At 39.2% G+C, this 18,543-nt stretch overlaps 1 protein-coding gene across 1 annotated transcript in view; it reads right to left on the reverse strand.

Moving 5' to 3' along the window:
- Positions 1-7,824, reverse strand: part of Arhgef28 (Rho guanine nucleotide exchange factor 28) — a 216,730-nt gene extending 208,906 nt beyond the window's left edge. The window contains exon 1 of the mRNA XM_048368428.1: positions 7,779-7,824. Within this exon, the coding sequence (XP_048224385.1) occupies positions 7,779-7,811 (33 nt within the window). The 5' untranslated portion in view covers positions 7,812-7,824. The remainder of the gene's footprint in view (positions 1-7,778) is intronic.
- Positions 7,825-18,543: the final 10,719 nt, after the last annotated feature.

Genomic DNA, 18,543 nt, shown 5'->3' on the forward strand with positions numbered 1-18,543 from the left:
TACTGTGACTAGAATAAAAGAATCACATCAACAAAATAAAAGGGGAATGGGGAAGCAACTTCGATCCAACTGGTAACAAATCGCTGCAACAAAATCTCCACTGCCAAAGAAAGAAACAATTGTGCTTCTCTCAATCCCCTGCTGCAATTCACTTCTGTGCAATGTGCCATAGGAGTAGGAAAGAGCAAGAATCCACGCACAAAGGCCAACAGGAACAGGTGCACGGGCTGCAGATGTTATAAAAGAAAATCTCCATGGATTAGCTGTTCGTATTGGCCAGAATTTGAAAAACAGCAAAAAAAAAAAAAAAAAAAAAAAGAGCTACCACACGAAAAATAAAAAAGGAAAATAAAAGCATTATTTTAATTCTTATAAACTTGATCAACATGTAAAATTCAACATACTAGCTTGCTTTGAAAAGTGAAAATTCATTTTCAAACTAATTTCAAAACTGTTTATTTATTTATTTATTTATTTAGCCAGTCCTGGGGCTTGGACTCAGGACCTGAGCACTGTCCCTGCTTCTTTTTGCTCAAGGCTAGCACTCTACCACTTGAGCCACAGCACCCCTTCTGGCCATTTTCTGTTTATGTGGTGCTGGGAAATTGAACCCAGGGCCTCATGTATAGGAGGCAAGCACTCTTGCCACTAGGCCATATTCCCAGCCCCCTCTGTTTTTTTTTTTTGTTTTTTTTTTGTTTTTTTTTTTTTTTTGGCCAGTCCTGGGCTTTGGACTCAGGGCCTGAGCACTGTCCCTGGCTTCTTCCCGCTCAAGGCTAGCACTCTGCCACTTGAGCCACAGTGCCGCTTCTGGCTGTTTTCTGTATATGTGGTGCTGGGGAATGGAACCTAGGGCCTCGTGTATCTGAGGCAGGCACTCTTGCCACTAGGCTATATCCCCAGCCCCTCCCTCTGTTTATTTTTAAAGATGTCTAGAAACCTAGTCATTAAATACTTCTGAAAATTGCTGAATATTACATGAATGGTTATATCTTATTTGGTAAAAATGTGAAATAGGCAAATAAACATGCACTTCTTCTAGCAATTCCCTTCTTGGGGATCTACCCCATGGAGATGAGGGTATGACCGTCTACAATGACAATGCAGACGCAGTTATCTGGGAGTAATTGTTTGTGGCTGCCAAGAACCAAAGATGAACAGAAAAGTAGCTTGATCCAGATCTACTCATTAAAGAAGAATAAAATTAGAGCTATGCCTGGTGACTTGAAGTAGGTCTAACATGTGGCTGAGTTGGGAAACATGCAGAAATCCACACATTTGTGCTGGGAATATGGCCTAGTGGCAAGAGTGCTTGCCTCGTGTACATAAAGCCCTGGGTTCAATTCCCCAGCACCACATATACAGAAAATGGCCGGAAGTGGTGCTGTGGCTCAAGTGGCAGAGTGCTAGCCTTGAGCAAAAAGAAGCCAGGGACAGTGCTCAGGCCTTGAGTCCAAGCCCCAGGACTGGCAAAAAAAAAAAAAAAAAAAAAAGAAATCTACACATTTTCCCCCACATTCTTATTAGCACATATTAATCATATAATGTTGGGGGTTTCATTGTATTTCCATACATGCATATACTCTGATCATATTAGTCCTGTCTATTGCTATCCTAGTATAATCCTCCTCCTACCACCAACTCTTTTTTCTCTTATTTGCTGTTTTTAAATATTTCATTGTGACATTTTCATATAGGCAGACAACCTGGATTTTTTTTAAAGCTTCTATCAAAGCTTTGTCAGTGTTCGTGTGTATGATTAGATGAGTAGAAGTAGGGAATAAGTTGATGATTCTCAAACTTTAGCACCCACCACTTGAAGGCCTTTAAACTGATTGCTAGACCCCACTATAGAGACCTGAGGGAGGAGAAGATGTACTTCTAGAACAAAGTATACTTCTGGAATGTTCACAAAAAAATCACGTGATGTCCTTGAGAACCACTGTAACAGATGATTCTTTTCAGTATAAGTTACTAACAAATTTACCTGGGAGCACAGAACAGGGAGAAATGTGCAGTTGTGCATTGCAAAAACAAATCATTGGAAAGACCTGGCCAAAATACCAATAGAAGTTCTTTCAGAATAGAATTTTAATTAATCTTTAGTTTATTCTGGACAGTGTTGCTATCATTATATTTTTATAATGAACAAGGGCTATTTGAATGATCATTTAAAATAAAAATGTTTTATTGGGAAGAACATTGAAACCAACAATTTCTCAAGAAAGGGTTTTTCTGTTTTATTTGTATATAAAAACATAAATATAAAAAGAAAGTTCTTAGATGGGTAAAGTAAAACATGTATTTGTTTTATAACACTCTGACTCACAAAAAGTTAGAGAAAATGCAATGTGAAAAGCAATCAACAAATATTTACTTTTAAAAACATGGGTAGGGCTGGGGAGATAGCCTAGTGGCAAGAGTGCCTGCCTCGGATACACGAGGCCCTAGGTTCGATTCCCCAGCACCACATATACAGAAAAACGGCCAGAAGCGGCGCTGTGGCTCAAGTGGCGGAGTGCTAGCCTTGAGCGGGAAGAAGCCAGGGACAGTGCTCAGGCCCTGAGTCCAAGGCCCAGGACTGGCCAAAAAAAAAAAAAAACATGGGTAGGAACAGGAGGGTAAAACTGGGAGAGAGCAAGGGAAGGGATAACATTGTCCAAAAAGAAATTTACTCATTACCTGGCATATGTAACTGTAACCCCTTTATCTATTGCCTTTATAATAATTAAAAAATTAAAATAAAAAACTAAAATAAACCAGGTTCCAGTGCTTCCTAGCTATTCAGGAAGCTGAGATCTAGGATAGTGGTCCAAAGCCAGTCCAGGCATGAGACTCTTATCTCCAATTAACTTCCAAAACACTGGAAATGTGGGGCTGGGGATATGGCCTAGTGGTGAGAGAGCTCGCCTTGTATACAAGAGGCCCTGGGTTCGATTCCCCAGCACCACATATACAGAAAACGGCCAGAAGTGGCGCTGTGGCTCAAGTGGCAGAGTGCTAGCCTTGAGCAAAAATGAAGCCAGGGACAGTGCTCAGGCCCTGAGTCCAAGGCCCAGGACTGGCCAAAAAAAAAAAAAAAAAAAAACACTGGAAATGTGGCTCAAGTGGTAGAGTGCTAACCTTGAGTAAAACTGCCGGGGATAGCACCCGTGTCAAATCCTAGGACCATACAAAAGAAAAAAAATATATATATATACACATATATATGTATATATGTGTGTGTGTGTGTGTGTGTGTATATATATATATATATATGCCACTAGAAGGCTGGGCACACATCTGTAATCTCAGCTATACTAAAGGTAGGGATCAGACCCCACTTCAACAAATACAAATAAGCTAGAGTTGGCTGAATGTGTCTGTGATCCCAGTTATATAGGTAGCATGATCCAAGGCGGGGGGGGGGGGGGGGGGAGGAGGAGGGGGAGGAGGAATAAAAGAAAGGAAACATCTATCTAAAAAGTAATTAAAGGGCTGAGGAATATAGCTTAGTGGTAGAATGCTTGCCTCATAATAATTAATTAAAGAAAGGACTGAGGTGTGGCTCAAGTGGTAGAACACCTGCCTAGCAATTGTGAGGCCCTAAGTTCAAATCCCTGCCCTGTATCTCAAAATGAAAGAAAATTGAGGAGATCAGTGAAGTTGGGAAGGATGAGGGAGAACCATGAAAGGGGTGATAAATATGAAGATGCCTTGTACTCATAAGCTGACATATTGAATTGTAACCTCTTCATACAACTACTTCAAGATAATAAAAATATCTTTTTTTTTTACAAAGAGAGGGACAGGGAGGGAGTGTGGTAGAGAGGGTGCTGGAGGGGGGAGGGGAACCAATAAGGTCAAATCAAACAAAACAGAGATTGAGGAAATGAGTTCTAGTACAGGTCAGCACTCAAATGATGCCAATCAGAGTTTTAAGCCAAAAAATCAGCATCTCAGACCATCTCCCCTGATTCTAATGTACCCTTTTCCAGGCTCTCCCTACAAAGATGGAGAACCTCACAACTACACCTTGGCTAGCTGAACACACACCTCCTAATGCCAGTTGACCATACAATATGAAAATGAAGCTTGAGCCTCTGCTATGTTTTTCTGTGGAGAACAAACACCTCAGCCTTGCTCAGAGCTGCTCCTTCCAGGCCCTTCAAGCACAGAGGCAGGAAGCTGCCCAGTGGCTGCAAATTGGATTTGCAATGTTCCTATCCCTAAGCTCTACAAATCAACATTATAAACGCCCAGCTGCCAGGCTGGCCAGCCCTGCTTCTTTTCTGATCTTATTATAGTCAGTGTTTTCCTTCCTGCAATGGCAACACCGGGAGCTGCTGTGCTCTGCTGCATATTAAAAAACAGAGTCAGTGGCTGGGTTCAGAATCACCCTACGTTCCCCAGAATCTTCTTCCTAATGATGAGCAGACAGAAATGAGACTTTAAAAAAAAAAAAGAGAGAGAGATAGAGAGAGCAAGAGAGACAGAGCAAAAGACTACATCGCCTTCTGAAACAGATTTTTGGAAAGACAAAAACAATTAAATTTTTGCTCTAATTTGCAAAAAAAAATCAAAGATTCTGAGCATAAGAAAGGTAGCATAACATGAAAAGCACTACAAACTAGTTAAAAACAATAGAAGCTAAAAACGGTGTTGGCAAATACAAAAAGAAAATCTAGACACAACCGGACATAACAAAATAGGAAACAAAACTAAAAATCATGCCTCCAGAATTCAACCCTCATCCTCCCAAAAGATAAATCAGGCCAGTCTATATTATTCTTCAGAGAAAATTATTTTTTTTAAACATTTTCTTCATGGATTCAAGCAAGATAGTGGGAATTTTTTTTAAATACCTCCATAGATTATAAAGTCATTTGTACTTTCTAGAAAGGAATCTACATAGTGACCCAAAAATAGAAACAGATGGACATTTCAACTACATGAATGTTACAAGAATTCAGTCAAAATAGATTATAGGCCAAGAAATAAAAATAAAGCCAGGCACAGTGTCTCATGCCTGTAATCTTAGCTACTCAGGAGGCTGAGATCTGAGGATCAAAGTTGGAAATCAGCCTGGGCAGGAAAGTCCATGTATATTATCCTTAACCATCAAAAAGCCAGATGTGGAGCTATAGTACCAGCCAGCCTTAAGCAGAAAAAAAAACCTAAGAGACAAGATCCAGGACCTGAGTTCATAGACTTTGCTCCCCAGGCCAGCTTTGACTCTTAATCCTCCTGAGTAGCTAGAATTATAGGTGTGAGCTACTAGGGCTCAGTTGTAATATAGTTCTGTGGTTGCACTAATACACTAATAATTCATTCGGTGGGATGTGGTTTAAAACTAGTTTTCATTACAACCTACCCACAGACTTCTAACTGGATGAGGACAAATGGCCAGGGGGCTTTAAGCCAATTTGCAATAATTCTGACATAAAATGTTTAGGGAAGACAGCAGGATACAACCTACATACATAAAGTGAGTAAGCCATATATATTTAACGTATTTCATCTAGGTTAGGATAACATCAATTATAAATGCCTTTTTCTGTTCCATGAAGAAAAGGAAAATGCCAAGGATGACAGAACATTAAATAACTTAGAATTTCATATTTATCAAATGAGCTCTTTTAAATTAATTTATACATAGATTTTATAATGTAGCATGTTGCTCTTTCCCTGCCTTTCTGTACACACATCAAACTTGGCCTTTTAATGCCAAGCAAGTCACAGTGAAATAATTTTGGAAGCAATTAATCAGGTAGTATAAACAAGGAACACAAATTAACTGAGATAATAATAGGAAGCCAATATAACCCCAGGCATAGACTCATAGGTCCAAGAATGAGTGTCACATCTCACTTTCAGAAATAAAAGAAGAAAAAGAATGCACACCTTAAACTAGACATTCACACCTTAATAAAATAATTATATAGGGTGAGATTATGATATTTTTCTAACAGTTTTCTATATTTTTCATTTTATTCTAAACAGGATTTTCTAATAAGTAGAAAAAGGGTTGTATGTGTATAATATTGTGGCCTATTTAAGTATTTAGTCTAATTAGCCAGTGTGTAGAAGCTCTCCCCCGAATCAGGTCCTAATCTAGCAGGTTTGTTTGCAAAACAGCTATACCAGCTATATGATGTTGTATATCATGTTTATATTCTGGGATTTGTTTGTTTTGAGGAAGAAGAGTTGTGTGGAACAAGTTTAGCTATAGAGAAGACAGGCAGGCACAACACACACACACACACACACACACACACACACACAGAGCAAACCTTTAAAGTATTTTAGAGTTTAGCCTGGGGCTAGTTTTTTTTAATCTTTAATTATGACTGGGCCAACAGTACATTTTATGAGCTATAAATCACAATTGAGACAGAGAGAGAGAGTAATATAGATCTTTGGGTAACCCACAGGCAGCTTTTTTATTATTATTCTTAAATCTATTTATTTTATTAGCCTTTCTCCCTCCAGAGAACAGTGGTCTGTGTGGTGCATGCGGAAGGGAAGAAGAAATGCGGGGAGGGAGGAAGGAGAGCCGTGTGTTCAGGCTGGCAGGGTACAGACGTGTGGGAGGTGGGTAAATATATTTTCATCAGTAAAGCCTCCTGACTAAATGTGTTCTCTAGTTCCTTGATATTTTGTGCTAAATCACATTTCCATCTACACTCAACCCATGGGCTCAACACCTCCCAACATAGCTCCTTCCCAGGGAGAAGGAACCACAACTCTCTGCCATTTTGTGGATTAAGAGATATCTCTAGTGTAGCAAGAGTAGTTCCTTTCTTTTATTATTCACTTCTTTATTGTCAAAGTGATGTACAGAGGGGTTACAGTTTCATATGTAAGGCAGTGCGTACATTTCTTATCCAACTTGTTACCTCCTCCCTCGTTTTTCCCGGCCTTCCCCGCCCCATTTTCCTCCCCCCACCCCATGAGTTGTACAGTTGGTTTACACCATATAGTTTTGTAAGTATTGCTGTTGTATTGGTTTGCCTTTTTATCCTTTGTCTCTCAATTCCGGTATTCCCTTTCCCTTCCCTAGTTCCAATACATGTATATACAATATCCAGGGTACAAAATCAGTTACAGTACTATCAGGGGTAAAACCACAGGAAAGAAAGACATGTAAAAAAAGGCATCATTTCACATAGGTATTTTGAAAAAAAAAAAACAATGATAAACCACTTGTTTCCATAACTTGGAGTACAATTCATCATGGAGTTCATTAGCATAATCTAATGTGTTCATATGGACACAGCTATTGAGCTATTGTGATCTGCTAGCAGGAGCAGTTCTCAGGAACAGACACCTACTTCACCCAAGAGGTACATAGTTGCCCGAACACTCACGGCTTATCCCTATTCCCCAACCAGCCATTTCCTCTGTACAGGTCCTGGCACTTTAATCTTTGAATATTTATTTCATGGTTTGGGCTGACACCAAGGTCACCAAATATCTCCTATTTTTGCCTATTATTCCAAGATATTACTGGAAAATAATATGTTCAAAAATAAACCACAGAACTAAACTGAGTACTTCTGTGTCCAGAAATTATACAGTTAAAAAAAATTACTCAGGAAAGTATAATTAAAGCCCAGACTTAGGAGACAGGAGCTTTTTAAAAAGGCTCCAGACAAACACTTGAACCAGACAGTCCTACTCAGGGTGTTGTTTTATAAAAAAAAAAAAAAAACACAAGTAAAACATTTCTCCTCCACTCCAGTTACCCAGTGAAGAAAGAGCTACTTGGACCTGTCGCCCAGCGCTTCGGGACTTACATAAAGAGGCACTTCGCTGCAGCTCAACTCCATGGCTTCGGCATCTGCAACGCAAACAATAAATGAAGAGCGGTTATTACAGGAGGCCTCGGTCTCCAGACAGCAGAGCTCTCTCCAACGCACTTCCCAGTCACCACCATCCCAGAAAGAGAAACAGCTACCTCAGGAAAACTGCACTTTTACACAGAACATAAAGGTATCTTAACAGGTTTAACTGTCACCATGTTCTCCACCGTGTGTATGTTTTAGACCATGCATTGTTATCATTAGTTGGGTTGATAAGCAAATACATCAAGATTCATGGTAACTTTATATTTTCTTACCTAAGAAGAGGCACATGGCAACATTTTGAAGACCTATTGCTAAAGAATACTCACTTCCCATTGGGCTCCAGAGACTCTTACCATACATTTGCCTTCATTTGGTAGCTCTGTGAACGCTACACTCTGCAGCAGAGCTGCGTGGCCAACCTGGCACTGTACCTTTACATCAACCTTAATAACCAAACAATTTCATATTGCTCAAGCCAATCAGAGCCATCTCTCTTTCCACTTTTCTCTGTATAAATTTCATGCTCTATCTGTCATTTTATTTCCAAAGGCTTGGCTTCGCCACCTGAAATTTCTAAATGTTTCACACCCAAGTGCTTTTAAAACTCATGCTATGTTTTCCAAAGATGTTTCTTAGGAAAGTAACTCAACATATTTCCACAGTCTCAGTGGCAGACCCTAGGGAGTGATTTGGACTTTAGCATACAGCTACAATTTTTAAACTTATCTCCCAAATGGGAAGGGAATCTTATCAAAGGGATATCAAGATATAAAAGTCCCAATAGCTTATTTATATTACAATGACAATACAGTATCTTAGTTTGTATTGCTAAAGAATGAGGTCCTGAGTTAATAGCCAGTGTTTGTGTGTGTGTGTGTGTGTGTGCACGCGTGCACGCGCGCACATATATATACATATATATCCATGTGAAACAATGCTTGACTTTAATGAGATTCTGTATTTCTCATGTTTGCCCATCTAAAGGAAATATCCAAGCACAAATTGAATATAAAACCCATGACCTTAATTTTGTCTTTGAACATGATAATAATCACTCTCATATACCTTTTATAAAACCAGTAACAAGCAACACTCAAATAAAACACTATCAACATTAAGTACTAGTAACTATACTTGGAAAGCTCTGTTCTCACTGCTCTATAAACATCATCTCCAGTGATCACCACAGACTCTCTACAGGAAGGAAGGCCTTATTTCATGAATATTAATGGATAAAACCCAGAAATTAAAAGGCAACAGAAGATGCAAAGGCTAACTAAATGTGAAAACAGCCAAAAGTAAATAACGAACAAAATAAGGGCCATATAAACAATACCTTCCCATTGATCCCCTTTTCAACCACTTAATGTCAGTATCTTTTCTCTAGCTATTGCATGCTTGCAGAGAAATGAATTGTTTTGCAGTTTATTTGCTTTGGTCTTGTGATAAGCAACTTGTATGAATAATACAAATCATTTTAAAACACAAATTGATTTTTAAAAATTAGTGCCTAAAGTTATTCATAAAGTTAAGGAAAGAGTTCAATCACACAGGAAAGAAGTGATCGTTGAAAGTATGGGAGAAACCATTAACAAGTGAAAAAATATATCAACACAAGACAAGAGCTTCAGAGACAACAGTTTTAATATTAAGGAACTAAGAGCACCACCCCCTCCATGAGAAAAATGGAAGACCTTGAGAATTAGTCTAATAAAAATGACTCATATTCATACTTTGAAGATCAAACGTGGCAACATAGGTATTAGGGTATGCAATGAATCAATTTTGTCAGCAAAGCTCATAATCTCCCTCCCCAATTACTTTCTCTCTCACACACACACAATATCCTTTATGTTCATTGTTAGAAATAGCACAAAGGTGAAAATTGCAAACTGCATCAGATAACATAGTTAGCAAACAGCAAAGACAGTGTCCAAACACGACTCACTATGTTACTAGCCTGGGAAAGAAAGAACAGTGCACTAAGATCACATCTCAGGATAACCTTTTGATGCTAACAGCTGGAAATGAGAAAGGAGGGAGAGTTTTGGGAAAAAAAACCTGATGGAAACAGCCCAGATGCTCTACAACAGATGAGTGGATCAAGAAAGTGTGGTTCATTATGCAATGAAATTTGTATTTACCCATTAGAAAGAATAATGTCATTTGCAGGAAAATGGATGGACTGAGAAAAAATTATGTTAAATGAAGTTAATCTGGCTCATAAAGATAAATGGCACATGTTTTCTCTCATATGTAGAAGCCAGATCTAAAACATAAAATCCATGATAACGTATACACACAAACGGACTAAAGGACTCTTCCTACTTAGCGGAAGAGTCCAAAGGTGTAACTCCTCTGAAAAACTAATTTACTGTTTATCAAAGTGAATACCAGGAAGTGGAAACATGTTTTGGGCAGGAGGACAAAGAGAGAACACATGAATGGAGAGGGGAAGGATGTATATATTCAATGTACATTTTGTAAAAACTGAACTGGGAGTGAGCAAAGGAAGGAGTGACAGTGTCCAAAAAGAAAAGTGCTCATTACCCGACTTATGAAAATGTAACACCTTTGTACATCAACTATATAATAACAATTAAAAAACTGAATGATGCGACTTGAGGGTAAGGGTGTGAGGGAAGAAAATAGGGGGGAATGATGGAAGGGGTGATCAAGAAGTACTGTACTCATAACCTGACTTATGGGGTTGTAGCCTTTGTACAACTACTTAACAATACAAAAGAAAAATCTAACAAGGAGGAAAATAAATCAACCAGCCTAATACTGAATAGATAATACCTAGGAACTTGTGTCAGATTACATTGTATCTACCTGAGTTATTCAAATCCAAGCAGCAATAAGTGGGATGGTGAGCTATTTGATAAAATCAATGAGGAGGTGCCTGAGAACAGAAATTAAACAACTCGGTAACTATTCAATAAGATCTCATTACTTCAAACTAATGTGGGTGGTGTGGATGAGAAGAGAGGAAAGCCAGTCTGTCTGAAATGGTGCAGCCTAAATTAGAGGATGTTTATAAAGTACACAGAGCAGTATGAGTTGGCCGCTAACAAAATGTTCTCCCAAGCTGTCACACTCCCTTGTATTCCTCAGGATATATTTGCACATAGACAAAGTGATTAAGGTCTTAAAAAGCTCTTTCCAAATGTCTTGAACATCTCCTTTACAATTTTACTCATGAGTCTGTAGTACATTGTTTAAAGTCAATGCACAGCTCAATTAGCACTCAAGCATTTGGGGGCAATTTGGGGCAAGGTAAAAACCTACCAAACCATCCATTTCCTCAACGGTAATAAGATCTTTAAAGTCCCTCCTTCATGTCCAAAGTCAACTCACTTGTGTACAATGTGTAAAACACTATCCCTCAGAAGGAATAGTAAAACATGAAGCTGGGTGCAGTCACCCAAGCCTGTAATCTAGCTACCCAGGAGGTAGAATTCATGGGATCACAGTTCAAGATCAACCTAGGCTAAAAGAAGTGTTAGAGCCTCCGTCTCGATCATTAACTGGGCATAGTGGCACATACTTGTTTTCCCAGCCATGAGAGGAGCATAATGAGTACAAGGGCATGCGCCTAATCATCCCCAGCAACGAAAATCCCAGGTCAACCCCAACATAAAGTGAGACCTTACTCAAAAATAACCAATGCAGAAAGGGTTGAAGGTGATAGAGCCACTAGCTCATCAAACATGAAGCTCTGAGTTTGATTTTTAATACTGGGAGAAACTCACTACTCTTATTGTTGAAGAGCTTTGGAATAACAGCCACATTCATAAGATACTAGTGGATGTCAGAAGCAAACCATTGGCCTAGCAAAAGGCTAGTGTAAGGTAAGCATGATGAGGCGAGAGGTCTTAATGAAGACAGGCATGAATATAGACATGGGTTGGAAAGGCTGAAGCCAGAGGGAACCAACAGCACTGACCTTCTAGGTTCATTACATGATCTATTCGTAGAACATGTACTATCCATGACAAAAGAGAAGAGGCCTCTGGAAGAAGGGTCCTTTGCCAGAGACCAAACAACAGCTTCCTTGAGGACATGTTACATTCAGTGTAAATTTAACATATATTCCTGTCTCCTACTTGCACTTTCCTTGACTTTCCCTTCAATGAAGGCCCAACTCATACTGACAGTTCTGTGCTTGGAGAGCTAATGATTCTATCAAATTTATTAGGCTCCAGATTCTTTATCATCTCATCTCTGTTCTTGTTTTCCATTCTTTTTTTAAAAATTTTACTGTAAAGTTAATGTACAGAGTGGTTGCAGTTACATAAGTCAGGTAATGAGTACATTTCTTTTTGCACAGTGGTACCCCTCCCTCATTTTCTCCCATTTTCCTTCCCCTAGCCCTCCCCCAGAGTTGTAAAGTTCATTTCCAGCGTAGTGTCTAGTGAGTATCACCTTTTGTCCCACCACTTCTGTGATTTCCCTTCCCTTCCCCAAATCAGGTATATAAGACAAAGGGGGCAAAAATCCACAACAGTGACAACAGGGAATAAACCAAAGGGGGGGAAAGAAAAAGACTAACTGCAAACAGTACAATTTTAAAAGAAAAAATATCTCTTGCTTCCATTTTTTGGTTCATTTCGATAAGTATCATTTTATATGGTCATATGCACATATGCCATTGTGATCCTCTGTTAATAATATCCTATATATTTTTATAAAGTTAAAGCAAGAATAAGTTACACAAGAAGTTCCTGCTATTATATTTGAACTCTCAGGGACCAAAGTTCCCAAGTCCACCTACTTGCTCCACCTACTTCTGATACCTAAAAGCTTGAGTTCAAAATTTTAAAGATCATTTCTTGTACTATAGCTGGTCAAGCTACAAAATCTGAAGTGGCATCCTGACAATGCTCTCTAGAGAAGCCAAGGAACATGTTTTTATGAAGAGGGCCCTTGAGTTGGGCCCTAGATAAAGCCCAGCTTAGAAGCTTGCCCTTATTTTGGATTCTCTGTGCTTTCTCCTTTGGTTTTGTAAGGGGATGGTGACCCTCCTTGGAATCTTATAAGGGTCTGCTGGAAACACATACAGCATTACTTAAGCGCTGAGTTATACCCATGGATGAACTTTATAGACTCAGTCCATTAACTACGTAAAAGTAGATGTAAAAAATTGTGTATGTGCATTTTAGACTAGAGTTTAAAAAATCAAAACATCTTTTAAGAATATAGATAGCCAACATAGTTTTCTCTGTGAGCCCATGTGAGAAAAATAAAAATTGAACATGGTATACGACATGAAAAATAGGGCTGGGAATAGGGGCTAGTGGTAGAGTGCTTGCCTCTTATACATGAAGCCCAGGGTTCGATTCTTTACCACCACATATATGGAAAAGGCCAGAAGTGGTGCTATGACTCAAGAGATAGTGTGCTAGCCTTGAGCAAAAGGAAGCCAGGGACAGTGCTCAGGCCCTGAGTCCAAGCCCCAGGACTGGGGGAAAAAAAAAAAAAGACATGAAAAATACTTGCAACTACATAGCTGACAAAGTATCTCTCAACAACTCAATTAGAAAATGGGTATACTTCAGTAGCAAATGACTTAAAACCATTTCTGAAATGTAAGGGAACTAAGTGGATTTTACGAAAGAAAATGGGATAGCCAAGCATCATTGGTTCACACCTATAATCCTAGCTATTCATGAGACTGAGATCTGAGGATTACAGTAGGAAGCCATTCCAGGAAGGAAAGTCGGTGAGACCCTTACCTCCAATTAACTACCAAAAATGTGGTGAAGTGGAGCTGTAACTCAAATGGTAGCATGCTAGCCATAAGCAAAAACATTCAGAAACAGTGCCCATGCCCTGAGTTCAAGCCTCAGAATGGGCACAAAAAAAAGGAAAAAGGAAATGCCCAAGTCAGCGAACAGTTGAGGTACCAGGCATGGTTTCCAAATGAAGCCTAAACTGAACCTTAAAGAATATAGTGGGTTTATTGCAACTCAGAAAAGATTGGGAAATGGAGACGCAGCAGCTTTTGTAGTTCTCCTAATGGTTGGTGGGGTGATGGAAGAGAAGGAGGAGTTATGACTGGCATTCAACATTCAGGAACTAAGGATGTTGAGAGTCCGACAGTACCAGATCAATACTGCATGAATTATGCCACCCCCAGCACCAACAATTGCCAGAATTTATGCATCCTTTTCAATTTCTACCAGAAGCTAGTTTTCTTTTTCTTTTTTCTTGTTGCATTTTCCAGTGATGTTGTCATTAGTTAAAACATTTTTAGAATTACTTATACAGCTTGTCACATTTTTGTCTGGTTAGCAAAGCTTTATTGTTTAAGAATGAATTTTAATTTTTTTTTTTTTTTTTTTTTGGCCAGTCCTGGGCCTTGGACTCAGGGCCTGAGCACTGTCCCTGGCTTCTTTTTGCTCAAGGCTAGCACTCTACCACTTGAGCCACAGCGCCACTTCTGGCCATTTTCTGTATATGTGGTGCTGGGGAATCGAACCTAGGGCCTCTTGTATCCGAGGCAGGCACTCTTGCCACTAGGCTATATCCCCAGCCCGAATTTTAATTTTTTAATACCTAAAGACATTTGGAATTAGGCAATAGTGGCTCACACTTAATCATCTTAACAGCTCTGGAGGCTGGGATCTGGTTCAAAGCCAGCCTGAGCAGACAAATCCAGAAACTCTTATCTCCAATTAGTCAACAAAAAGCAACACCAGAATATAAAAAGTTTCAATCTATCCATCTTGGAGGCAAAAGTGAGCAAATTAGGCAGGGAATGCCACTTACGGGAAAAAAACAACCATAGGATTGCTATAAATCATGAAACTGGCTTTCTTCTGTGAAGTCATAGGATTACTATAACTATTTGAGACACACAGAGGAAGATTATTCTTCTGGCTTAGAATTCCCTTCAGCAGCACAGAGTGAAGCCGCAGAAGGAGTTAGAGTGGGGCAATAGCTTATAAGTTGTATTTTCACAAGACTAACACAAAAACTGCTGAAGAGGTCACAGAGAAAACAAAATTGGGGCAGAGAGAGCAGTTGGGTCACATGGAAATTTCTTTGGCTATTTGGAGGCGTTTCTAGCCAGCATGTTCAAAAGTTAACAAATCTAATCACTCGAGAGACATCTACCCCTCCCTAAGCCTTTTATCAGTACTCAGGCAGCACGCTGTGGTGGTGTTCTACAGCTCTCCTGCCCTCCTATTCTTACCCAAGAGTCATCCAGTCCTTATAGAAATGGGAAAACATTGCCTTCCACCAATAAAAACAGAAATGCTTACAGTGAAATAGCTAATTACTGCGCCCAATTCCAGACCATAACACAAAAGTTGTAAAACCTGGAGAGCTGGGGAGATTCCTAGAACAATGCTTTAACATTTGGAAATATGACCTTTGCAAAAGCAAAGATGGAAAAGAACTGAAAATTAGCCTTCAAAACACTTTAGCATTTTTATTAGCTTAGGTTAGTTATACAAGGGGAATTTCATTGTTATATTTCCAGACATTTATAGTACATTCCAATCCATCTCAACCAACTTCTAAATGAGTTTAGAAACTATCAGTTACTCATTACTGCTAATAGATTTTGCACAAGGTAATAAACAATATAGGTGTGAAAATTCTCCCTTTACCTTTTAACATATTTGAAAAGAAGGATATACATGTTAAACAGGTTAAAAAAAAGTGAAAGAACAAACACCAACCATGATATAAACACTCGTTTGCTCTACGAACATTTCCTAAGTGTCTTGATCAAGAGGATATAAAGATTAAGACTGTCCTGGAAGAACTGCCAGTCCAGTGGGAGAGGGGAGACTACTGAAGCTACCAGGTGTGAGTGTGGTTTAGTGAGGACAGGCAGGCAGAACTGCTCTAATCTAGCTGGGTGCCCATGTCTCAGCCTGTCATCCTGGCTACTCAGGAGGCTGAGCTTTGAGGATCACAGTAGGAAGCCATTCCAGGCAAGAAAACCCATGAGACTCTTGATCTCCACTTAACCACCAAAGAGCCACAAGTGGAGTTGTGACTCAAGTAGTAGAATGCTACCCTTGAGAGAAAAAAAAAAAAAAAAAAAAAAAAAAAAAAAGCTTAAGGACAATGCCCAGGCCCTGAGCTTAAGCCCCAGGATGGACACCAAAAGAAAAAAAAAAAAAAGAAAAGAAATGCCTAAGTCAGGGAACAGTTGAGGTACCAAGCATGGCCCAAATGAAACCTATGCTAAGCCTTAAAGAATGTAGTTAAACCAGGCACTGGTGGCTCACGCCTGTAATCCTAGCCACTCAATAGGCTGAGATCTGAGGATCGCAGTTCAAGGCCAGCCAGGGCAGGAAAGTCCATGAGATTCTGATCTCCAATTAACCACCAGAAAACCAGAAGTAGCACTGTGACTCAAAGTAGTAGAGTGCTAGCTAGCGTTGAGCTGAAGAGCTCAGGAACAGCACCCAGGCCCAGAGTTCAAGTCCCAGGACCACCACCAACAACAACAACAACAAAACTGTACTGAGTTCACTGCTACTCAGAAAAGATTAGGAAATGGGGATAGCAGCTTTTGTAGTTCTCCTAATGGTTGCTGGGGTGATGAAAGAGAAGTGGAAGGATGGAGTTACTACTGGCATTCAACATCCAGGAACTAAGGATGTTAAAGAGTCCGACAGTGCCAGATCAATACTGAATGAATTGTCCCACCCCAGTACAACAATTGAGAATTTCTGTTGAGAATCACCAAGGTAGATGATGGATTTGCCAAGTAGATCCTGAAATGGTGGGCATTTGAGGCAGAAGAAATAGACATGTAAAAGAAAGATGTACTTGTGAGAGCTACAAAGACCTCTAGACTTTCTAAGAAATGTACAGGGTGGCCATGGAAGACAAGAATGGAAACTTGTCCCATACCCTATAATATGTCATACTTCCTACGTCATAGGAAGGTCAAAGATAAATTCGGGAGACATTTACAAGGCAAAATGGACGAGATGTGCTGACCTAGCTATAGACTAGCTATAGCGGAGAATGTAAGGACGGGAAGGGATGCTTGGTTTCTGGATGAGAAACTGGATGGGTCATAGAATCACTGAATAGAAGAACACTGAATAGAAAGGAGAAGCAGATAAGAGCTCTGAAGAATAAAAAGATGAGCATCTGATCGTCAAATGGCTTCACTGGTAAAACAGTCCCAAAACTACTATGGAAATCCACCCCTCATTGGTTTCATGGGGTCTACACAAACGTGAGGACATATGCCAAGCATTAATTTTTAGAAATTAAAAACCAAAAGTTTTTCTTTTCCATTATGTATTATATGCTACAATGGTTACAAGGACTTCAACTTCAAATTGTTTATTTTTTTAAATCATCTTAGCAAATACAAAGACCATAAATATGTCAATATATATATATATATATATATATATATATATAATGTCTTGCCCTTGAAAAGCTTACAAACAAATCTAAACATAGGCACAGTTAGCAAAAAAAAAAAAAAATCTCAGGCTATTTTTCACATTCTAGCAAAGTGACAATAGTTAATACAAAATGATATCCTAATGTAATCCCTAGGAAAGTACTATACAAGTTCTTTCTTTTAAAAATGTACCTACTAGATAAAACTCCCATTTTACTTTACAGTATTAACATCACACTCTATATTGAAACTCCCTTTAAGTACAACATAAAGGCAGAATTAGTATTATTACATTTCAAAAAATATTGCAGAAAAATGTAAATTGTGCAACTACAAATTCCACTGAGATTAATAGCTTTATCACATGCTATGTAAGTTTTTCACTGATATTCCACATCAAGAGACACCAAAGAAAGACAATCTTAACTTGGACAAGTAGGTGACCCTTTAACCTTGGCTGTGCTCCACACATTCAATGCCAGCTGAGCAATAGATAAAACTTGGGCCTTTGATTCTTCATAGTATTAACTCAATACTAAGCACTGAGGAAAGCCTAATGTCCCTTTCTCAAGTCATTTTCTGTGTCTCTCAAATATCAATGTGCTTCCAAGTGCAAAACTGAGTTATTTTGACCAGTGCACCATTAGAAAAGAACTAGGAGTGTGGGAATGGAGCTCAGGGTAGTACATTTGCCTACTGCAAAACCAACATCTTTCATCAACTGTGTCATCAATTAGCCACTGGAGCTTTCTTTTGAACTGTGTATCTACATGAATCCCTATCCCGCCCCCCACCAGCCACCTCTCCTCCTATGATCTAGGTCATATTTGCTCCTAGTAGCTGGGAAACTTCATGCCCTCAGCCAGTACTCCCTTCTTAGATATATTCAGATCCTCCCTTCTTGGGAGTTCCCTTCCTTCTGCACTGTGGTCAGCACTAAAAATTCTAAGAATAAGCCAAGGTCTAGAAAGCCAAGGTCTCTTGAAAGAGGCACAAAAACAGCTCATGACATGTAAAGACTATAAAAGAAAAGCACTGCTTATGAGCATTAAACACAGGGAAGATGCTAATCCTGCCATCAATAAACAGGTTAAACTTGTAGGATAACAACACTGAAATTTTTAGTGGATTTCCTTTCTGTTCTGTTACGATTATAACCTCAGAACCCAGCAGGATGGTAAGGGTTCACACCTGTAATTCTAACTACTTGAAAGGCTGAAAATGAGAGGATGACAGTTCAAGCTCAGCCTGGGCAGAAAAGTGTGCAAGACTTTTCTCAACCCATAGCTGTGTGCAGTAGCATGTGTTTGTCATCCTACA

This window comes from Perognathus longimembris, chromosome 19, assembly GCF_023159225.1.
Source record: "Perognathus longimembris pacificus isolate PPM17 chromosome 19, ASM2315922v1, whole genome shotgun sequence".
NCBI lineage: Eukaryota > Metazoa > Chordata > Mammalia > Rodentia > Heteromyidae > Perognathus > Perognathus longimembris.